At 49.6% G+C, this 9,604-nt stretch overlaps 1 protein-coding gene across 1 annotated transcript; it reads left to right on the top strand.

The window, feature by feature from the left end:
* Positions 1–774: 774 nt before the first annotated feature.
* LOC123855010 (galectin-7-like) lies at positions 775–3,936 on the top strand (the record flags this gene model as incomplete). The annotated part of the gene is made up of 3 exons (XM_045890368.3): positions 775–1,076; positions 1,816–2,017; positions 2,561–3,936. Coding segments are annotated over 3 exons (618 nt in total), but the record flags the coding sequence as incomplete, so codon positions are not given.
* Between the last annotated feature and the right edge of the window lie 5,668 nt (positions 3,937–9,604).

The following is a 9,604-nucleotide window of genomic DNA, read 5'->3' as shown; positions in this document are numbered from 1 at the left end:
CTCGGAGGGCTTCCCGCGTGCCAGGCACTGCCCTAGGCTAGGGATGCAGTGCCGCCCACCAGGCGAACCTGCTGCCCCTCGGAGCCCCTCTCCTGCAGCTGCAGATGCTGCCAGGGTCGGGGGTCTGAACGGGCATGTCGGGGATTGCACCCTCAGCCCTGGGCCGCAGGTCCCAGCCTGGGAGGGAGGCCCGGACACCCAGCCCGCAGCGAGGCCTCTCGGGGCCGAGTCTCCCAAGATAAAATGGGAAAATCCTCTTTTCTCGCTGTCAGGCAGCAGGAAGACAGGACTGGATGGACCCTGGCTCCCCCAGTCCCCTCTGTTCCCCGTATTTCCTTAGGAACTGTTTTTAGGATTGTTAGCTCAAAGGAGAGGGGACAGCGCACCTGGGAACCCTCGGGAGTGGAGGGAAGGTACAGGCCCCAGAAAGAAGTTTCCGGGCCAGGTGGCCCCAGGGCCAGGGTCTGTGCCAGATGTGGGCGGTGGGTGTGGAAATGGGGGGGGGGGTGAGTCAGCTTGGCCTGCCACGCCCTGCTTTTATTTAAGGTCCCAGCAGCATCCACAGCAGCACCATTGCCCACTGTCCCAGCCATGGCAGGGAGTTCTGTGAGTGGGGCCCTGGGGCTGGGGGGTCTTGGACCCAAGGGTGCACCGGACTCGGGGAGGGGCTGGGCCTGCCTGATGTCCCCTATTTGAAAGGAGAAAGTGGGTGCTAGGGTGTGCTAGGAAATGTCTGGGCTGTGGCTCTTGGGTTGACCCAACCCAACCCAATGCTCCCATCTGCTCTTGGATTCTCTCTCTCTGTGTCTGTTGATTCTGTTTCTCTCCCCACCTCTGCCTGGCTCGGGCTCTCCTCTCTCTCCGTGGCCTTTCTTCTCAGTGATTCAGTTGGTCTGGGTCCTGGTCGTTTTCTCTCTGGGGCTGACCCATCTGTCTCTCTCCCCCGCGTCCCTGGGTCCCTTGGACCCCGCACCGCTGGTCCTGCAGAATGTGCCCCACAAGACCTCACTGCCTGAGGGCATCCGAGTCGGCACCGTGATGAGGATTCGTGGTGTCATTCCGAACAAGGCTGGCAGGTGAGACCCCAGGCCCCGGCGGTAAGGGTCGGACATGTGACCCCAACTTTTTCCAGCTCAGACGGGAGAGTGCCAGAGCCACCTATGTCCACCAGGGTCTTGGAGTCCCCAGGCCATCATTGACTTTCTGGAATCCCATGTCTTCACTTACTTGTCCCATGGCTGTGTACAAGCTGGGGTGTCCATGTGGCCCTAGGAACCTGGGGGTTCCAGGGCAATCTCAGGATTCCTGCCTATAGTCCTATGACTCCCAGTCTGAATCCCCAGGAGCTCTGGAAATATGTCCTGTGATCTGGAGGTGGCCTGGGCATCAGGGAAACCCAAGCAATCAGTCCTGAGACTTCCTGGGCCCGGGAACTGTAGGATTTCTGGGAATCTCTGGTGCCTGGAATAATGGGGTCTGTGGTATTGTTCCTAGCCCTCTAGGAATGGGGATACCCTGGGAATGGGGAGCACCCTGGCCATGGGCACCATGACTCATGGCAACTCTTATTAGAGGCTTTGGATATTGAGGGGACCCAAGCCATAGCAGCGTGACCCTCGTGTAGGTGGATGCGTCCAGGGTCCCTCTAAGTTTTTGGATGCCCTGGAATCTGGGTCCTGGCCACCAGTCCACAGCTCTCCTTCTGTCGTGTGTGACATTTCTGGTCTTTTAAACTTGTCTGTGCACTGCAACCCTGAGTCAGGCCCTTTGGCCCCTGAGGTCTATCTGAACCTCCTCCCCACCCCCAACCCCCAGGTTCTATGTGAATCTGCTGTGCAGCGAGGCCCCGGGGGGTGAGGCCGCCCTGCATTTCAATCCCCGCCTGGATGAGTCAGCTGTGGTCTTCAACACTCTGGAGCAGGGCACCTGGGGCCAAGAGGAGCGCGGCTCAGGCATTCCCTTCCAGCACGGGCATCCCTTCGATATGCTCCTCATTGCCACGGAAGAAGGCTTCAAGGTGGGTGCCTGCCACCCCCAGGCGTGGAAGCCAGGGAGCCTGTTGGTGGAGGAGGGGAGCAAAGGCGAGGCCATGCTGGGCAGGGGCTTCCAGCGTCCCCCTGCTCCCCCTGGTGCATCCCCACTGGTGCCCGAAGGCGGGGGTGCGGCAGCGACAAGGCCCAGCGCGCAAGAGCCAAGTGCCCAGAGGGTGCGGGTCCCCCGGCGGGGCGGCGGGGCCCCGGTTTTCTCCCCGACAGTGTGTGAGGCCGAGGCTCTGGGGCAGGGGCGGGGCGGGGCGGGAGACCGGCCCAGAAACACGCGCCAGCGGGCGGCGGGCGCGGCAGACCCTCCAGCGCCCAGGCCGTGCACCGCTGTCAGCAGCCTGAAAACGCACGTCGGGGCCACCGGTCAGCCCATGGAACGTCCCCGACGGGCGGATGGAACGATCCTGAGCCCATTTCGCCACCGGGGAGCTCGGGGCCCGGCGTGGTGAGGCCCGGGCGCGGTCCGAGTCGGGACGGACCCCCGCAGCGGCCTCACCCCCCGCCCCCGGTCCCCGCAGACGGTGGTCGGCGACTCCGAGTACCACCACTTCCGCTACCGGATCCCGCCGGCGCGCGTGCGCCTCGTGGAGGTGGGCGGGGACCTGCAGCTGGAGTCGGTGAAGATCTTCTGAGACCCCCGGGAGGGCCGGGGCGCCGGGGTCCCAGCAGTGGCAAATAAAGCTTCAGCCCCCGTCTGTGCGCCTCTGTGTGTCTGCGCCTCCCGCGGGGAGACGCGGAAAGCGGGTGCAGAGGGGCGAAGACGCTGGCCGAGGGTCCCACGGCGATTGCGCGGCCGCGGCGGGTCGGGCTGTGTCTTGGCTCGTCGTCCAGCCGCCCTTTGCCGAGCAGCCCGGCGGTGCGCGGGTGGGGGGACCCGATGGGTTCGGAGCGGGCTCGAGCTCCCCTTGGCGCCCCCCGCACGCAACAGCAGAGCTCCATGTGGGTGCATCTGCAAACGGGGGAGCGAGTCCCCACACGCCGGGTCCCCGGGAGAGCCCGAGCTGGCGGAGACGGGGCGAGGACCCGTGTGGGTGCCGGGAGCCGGCTGGCGCGGGGTGGGGCGTCGCCCGCCTCCCAGCTGTCCCCGAGTCGGGACAGGCCCCCGCCCGTGCGCCCCGGGGCAGACGCGCACGGGGGCGGCATCTCCCCGCGGAGCGGACGGGGGACACGACGATCAGGCCTCTGGGTCCCCGCTGCGGGCACGCGCCCCACTCCCACACGTCTTCCACCTGGGCTCATGGACGGCGCCGGCCCCCGGCTTCCTGCCCGAGTGCCAACGAGGGGGATCGGGGGACTGGGCACCCACACACAGACGCCCAGTTGCCCCCACCGCTACGCGGTGCCTTTCTGATCGGTAGGTGGCTGCTCGTCACTTAATGGCTGTGGTTGGAGAGAGGTCGTGACTCCGTGAGCGCGACACTCTTCAGTGGCCGTGTTCCTAATTTTGAGATGGATCGGGTCACTGCGGTTTGGGCCCTGGCGGGGAGTCTCAGGAAAGTCGGAAGCCACGCCCCTGGAGGGATTTGCTTGGGGTTCCGGGCCTGGGATCCCTGCGAGATGTAGGACACGTCGCCTCCCCGTGGCCTCTGCCGATGCTGCAATTTCGGCAGTTGGCGTGGGCGCGAGGGTGCATTATCTCGTTTTCCTCTGAAGATGCAAAATTATGTGTGACCTCGAAATCTGGGCGAATTCGAATCCTTCCAAGACTGAACTTTCTCTACACTTCCGAGCTTCAACCCAGAGAAGCCCCTCGTCATTCTGGGCTCTTCTTTGTATATTTCTGGGTGGGCCGTGGCATGAGGGGTCTTCCTCTCCCGGTGGGAGACCTGAGAGAGAAATCTAACATCCATTGCTATACCAGGGCTCTTTGTTAAATGAATTAATTTTTATTTCACTTGTCTGTGTCATGTACTTTTTGAACATTTAAAAAAAAAAATTGGGGGCGCCTGGGTGGCTCAGATGGTTAAGCGTCTGCCTTCGGCTCAGGTCATGATCTCAGGGTCCTGGGATCGAGTCCCGCATCGGGCTCCCTGCTCCTTGGGAGCCTGCTTCTCCCTCTGCCTTTCTCTCTCGCTCTGTCTCTCATGAATAAAAAATAAATAGATAAAATAAAAATAAAAAAATTTAAAAAAATTGTACCTACCCACAGGGTACAAATTTGGAAAAGGACAGTGAAAGGTAAGACAGTGTTGGCACAACTGGTAAACTAGGTTGGATGATAGTGATTCATCCGTGTTAATTTCCTGATTTTCACTTCTGTCTTACCGTGTATATTGTGGAGACTGTTCGTGTTTATACAAAATATTACTACATATTGAGAAAGTATTTGAAGGGCGCCTGGGTGGCTCAGTCGGTTAAGCGTCTGCCTTCCGGTCAGGTCCATGATCCCAGAGTCCTGGGATGGAGTCCCACTTTCCAGCTCCGGGCTCAGAGGGGAGCCTGCTTCTCCCTCTTCCTCTGCTGCGCCCCCTGCTTGTGCTCTCTATCTCCTTCTCTCACTCTCTGTCAAATAAAATCTTTTTTTTTAAACATTTAATATGCCTCAGCTTATCTCTTTAAAAAAAAAAAAGTTTATTTATTTGCCAGAGAGAGAAAGAGAGCACAAGCAGGGGGAGTTGTAGGCAGAGGGAGAAGCAGGCTCCCTGCTGAGCAAGGACCCTGGGATCTGGACCAGAGCTGAAGGCAGAGGCTTAACCAACTGAGCCACCCAGGCATCTCTAAATAAATAAAATAAGATAGAGAGAGAAGAAAAGAAAGAAAGAAAGAAAGAAAGAAAGAAAGAAAGAAAGAAAGAAAGAAAGAAAGAAAGAAAGAAAGAAAGAAAGAAAGAAAGAAAGAGAGAAAGAAAGGGAGAAAGAAAGAAAGAAAGGGAGAAAGAAAGAAAGGAGAAGAAAGAAAGAAAGGAGAAGAAAGAAAGAAAGAAAGGGAGAGAGAGAAAGGAAGGAAGGAAGAAAGGAAAAGAAAAGAAAAGAAGGAAGAAAAGAAAAGAAAAAGAAAGAAGAAAGAATTTGAAAGTGAAGAGGCAGCATGTTGGCAACTTACTCATAAGCAGCTCAGGAAAAATTAAACTTTGTGTTGTACTTAAAACTTCCTGTTTGTCATTTCAAATAAATATAGATAAACCATTTGAGTTCATTTTTGTGTATGTTGTGAAATTGGGGCTCAACTTTATTTTTTTGCACATGGATTTCCAGTTGAAAGGACTGTTCTTTCCTCATTGCATTGTCTTGACACACTCATCGATATTTAATTGATCATAGGTGTATGTATTTATTTCTGGACCTTCAATTCTATTCCATTTATCTACATGTCTGTCCTTATCCCAATATCACCGTCTTGATTACTGTGATTTTGAAATTGGAAACTTTGAGTCCTTTAACTTTTTTCTTTTTCAAAATTGTTTTGTATATTTTTCCAAATAAACTTCAGAATTACCTTGTCAGCTTCTCAAAAAAAAAAAAAAATCAGCTGTGATTTTGATAGGTATTGTATTGAAACGGTAGATTAATTTGGGGAGTATTGCCATCTTAACAATATAAAGTCTTTGAATCCATGAACATGGGATATCTTCCCATTTACTGAGATCTTCTTTAATTTCTTTCAATAATAGTTTGTAATTTTCAGTGTACAACAGTGCCTGTATCCATTTTATTGCTTCTCTAAGTCTCTAATTTATTTACTTTTGTGTTTATTTTTTTCCACCTATTTTGTTTTATTTAAAAACTTACATATGGGGCTCCTGGGTGGCTCAGTTGTTAGGCATCTGCCTTCAGCTCGGGTCATGATCCCAGGTCCCTGGGATCCTGCTTGGTGGGGAGCCTGCTTCTCCCTCTCCCACTCCCCCTGTTTGTGTTCCCTCTCTCGCTGTGTCTCTGTCAAATAAATAAATAAAATCTTTAAAAAAAAAACAAGCTTACATATATTTAGTTTACTGCTTCATGCTTTCTTATTTAATAACAAAATAATTTAAGTCTATTAACATATCTCTGAGTATAATATATTCTGACAATAGTGTTTTAATTATATGCATTGTTTTGTAGATAGTCTGTAATTATTCTCTCTTCACCTATGGAAGTTATAAGTGTTTTTAAATTTCTGAATTTTGTCAGATTTCTGCTTTTCTAATTTTTGCTAATTTCTAATTCTATTGCAATCACTATATGTGTTACGTCTCCTTTATATCTTATTACAATGTCTAATATTTCCAGAATGATAGTGAGGGTAGCCATATTGTCTTTTCCTGATTGTAATTGGAATTTATCTATTGTTAACAAATCCCTATACAATGCTTGTTCTTTTCTTTCTTTCTTTTTTTTTCCCTTTTTCTTTTTTAAAGTAATATCTGCACCCAACTTGGGCTCGAACTCATGGCCCCGAGATCAAGAGTCACATGTTCCACTGACTGAGCCAGCCAGGTGCCCCTGCTTATTTTATTATTTTTTTTTTATTTGAGATAGAGCACAGGCAAGCAGGGGAGGGGTAGAGGGAGAGGGAGAGAGAATCTTGAGCAGACTCCCTACTGAGCACGGAGCCTGGAGCCCACATGGGGCTCAATCTATCAACCCTGAGATCTTGACCTAAGCGGAAACCAAGAGCCAGCCACCCAACAGATTGAACCACCGGCGCCTCTGCTTGTTATTTTTAAAATTGAGTTTTTGTAAATGTTTGATAAATGCTTGAAAAAATATATATATAGCTATTAAATTAATCTTATTAATTTATACTATTCAAAACCTCTATTTTCAGCAAAGAAAAAGAAAACATTTTTCTTGAAAAGATGGATTGCAAGGGAGTTCAGGTTTTAGAAGGACTGGCTTGCCAAATGAAATATACAACACGCTTTCAAAAGAAAGCACACACAGGGTTACCAAGTTTAGAGTTACTATATTTATCACTGTGGGGGGAAAAACAAAGGTGTTTTTCTCACATAGGTGTTATAACCTCAAAAATTGTGTCATCTTTATTTTTTTAAGGTTTTATTTATTTAAGTAATCTCTACACCCAACGTGTAGTCATGACCCCAAGATCAAGAATCACTAGAGCTCCACCAACTGAGCCAGCCAGGCACCCCTGTGTCATTATCTTTAGATATCAGCATTGCAGAAGTCAATAAAGTTGCAAAACAATAGTCATTTTTATTTTATTTTTTTAAAGATTTTATTTATTTATTTATTTTTTAGAGAGCGAGCGAGAGAGAAACAGCATGAGAGGGAGGAGGGTCAGAGGGAGAAGCAGGCTCCCCGCTGAGCCGGGAGCCTGATGTGGGACTCGATCCCAGGACCCTGGGATCATGACCTGAGCTGAAGGCAGATGCTTAACCATCTGAGCCACCCAGGCACCCAACAATAGTCATTTTTTAAAAGATTTATTTATTTATTTTAGAGAGAGAGTGCACATGAGCAGAGTGGAGGGGCTGAGAGAGAGGGAGAGAAGCTGACTCCCCAGTGAGCCAGAGCCCCACTTGGGCTCCATCTCCTGACCCTGAGATCAATACCCTGAGGTCATCACCCCACGGAAATCAAGAGTTAGAGGCTTAACCAACTGAGCCACCCAGGAGCCCCTAAGATTTACTTTCTTAAGAACTTACAAATAGGGAATAAATATCATTAACTACAGTCACTGTGCTGTGCATTACACCCCCAGGACTTAACTTATTTTATAACTGGAAGTTTGTACCTTTTGACCCCCTTCACCTATTTTGCCCACCCCTCCCACTCCCCACCTCAGGCCAGCACCAATCTGTTCTCTATGAGCTTGGGTTTTTAAACATTTTTTGTTTGTTTAAAGATTTTATTGATTTATTTGAGAGGGAGAGAAAACACAAGCAGGGTAGGGGCAGAGGGAGAAGCAGACTCCCCGCTGAGCAGGAGCCTGATGCAGACTCAATCTCGGGACTCTGGGATCATGACCTGAATGAATATGGGGGTGCAGATATCTTTTTGAGTTAGTGTTTTCATTATCTTTTTTTTTCTTAAAGATTTTATTTATTTATTTGAGAGAGAGAGAATGAGAGAGAGCACATGAGAGGGGGGGAGGGTCAGAGGGAGAAGCAGACTCCCTGCCGAGCAGGGAGCCTGATGCGGGACTCGATCCCGGGACTCCAGGATCATGACCTGAGCCGAAGGCAGTCGCCCAACCAACTGAGCCACCCAGGCGCCCCATTATCTTTTTTTTTTTAAGATTTTATTTATTGGGGCAGATAAAACTGTAAAAATTTTTATTTTATTATTTTAATTATTTTATTGGGGATAAAAATCTTAAAAATAAAAATATTTTATTTATTTATTTGAGAGAGTGAGAGCGTGCACAAGTGGGGGAGGAACAGAGAGAGAGGGAGAAGCAGACTCCCTGCTGAGCAGGCAGCCTGACTTGGGGCTCTGTCCTAGGACCCCAGAATCATGACCTGAGCCGAAGGCAGACGCTTAACCAATTGAGCCACCCAGGCGTCCCATTATCTTTGGATAAATACCCAGAGGTGGAATTCCTGGATCAATGGTATTTCTATTTTTAATTTTTTGAGGAACCTCCATACTGTTTTCCACAGTAGCTGCACCAGTCTGCATTCCCACCAACAGTGCATGAGGGTTTCTTTTCTCCACATTCTCGCCAACACCTGTTGTTTCTTGTGTTGTTGATTTTGGTCATTCTGTCAAGTGTGAGGTGACATCTCATTGTGGTTTTGATCTGCATCCTGATGAGGAGTGATGGTGAGCATCTTTTCATGTGTCTGTTGGCCATCTGTCTTCTTTGGAAAAATGTCTATTCAGGTCCTGTATCCATTTTTTAATCAGATTGTTTTTTTGGAGAATGTTCTGATGCAAGTACATAGAATTAAGTTGGTCTGTTTACCTGCTCTAGTAAGTTTTACACGTTTGCATAACTTTGTTAGAACTGGTAGACTTGGCTTTACTTTGGTCATTGTCTTATCCTTTCTGTTTTTATTTTGTATGATTTCCTGCGTTTTCCTTTGTTTTTTGACCTTTGCCAATGGATTGTATTTTCTTTCTTTTTAAACTATTCTACTCATTTGAAAGTTATATGTCCTGTTTTTATCCCACTAATGATTACAGATTTTTCTCTTTCTTTTCTTTTTTCTTTTTTTAAAGATTTTATTTATTTATTTTTTTGACAGAGAGAGACATAGCGAGAGCAGTAACACAAGCAGGGGGAGTGGGAGAGGGAGAAGGACCCTGGGATCATGACCCGAGCCGAAGGCAGACGCTTAACGACTGAGCCACCCAGGCGCCCTCTTTTTTTTTTTTAAGATTTTATTTTTGGGGTGCCTGGGTGGCTCAGTCAGTTAAGTGTTTGCCTTCCACAGGTCCTGGGATCAAGCCCCACATCAGGCTCCCTGCTCAGTGGGGAGCCTGGTTCTCCCTCTCCCTCTGCCGCTCCCCCTGCTTGTGCTCTTTCACTCTCTCTGTCAAATAAATAAATAAAAATTTTAAAAAAGATTTTATTTTTAAGTAATCTCTATACCCAACATGGGGCTTAAACCCAGAATTCCAAGATCAAGAGTCGCTCCTTCTACCGACTGAGCCAGCCAGGTGTCCCTCTTTCTC

Source organism: Mirounga angustirostris, unplaced genomic scaffold (genome assembly GCF_029215605.1).
Source record: "Mirounga angustirostris isolate CCGP_5_RB_7025 unplaced genomic scaffold, mMirAng1.0.hap1 SCAF_16, whole genome shotgun sequence".
NCBI classification, from domain to species: domain Eukaryota; kingdom Metazoa; phylum Chordata; class Mammalia; order Carnivora; family Phocidae; genus Mirounga; species Mirounga angustirostris.
The sequence above is the reverse complement of the archived record's forward strand: the minus strand, read 5'-3'. Positions and strand labels throughout refer to the sequence as shown.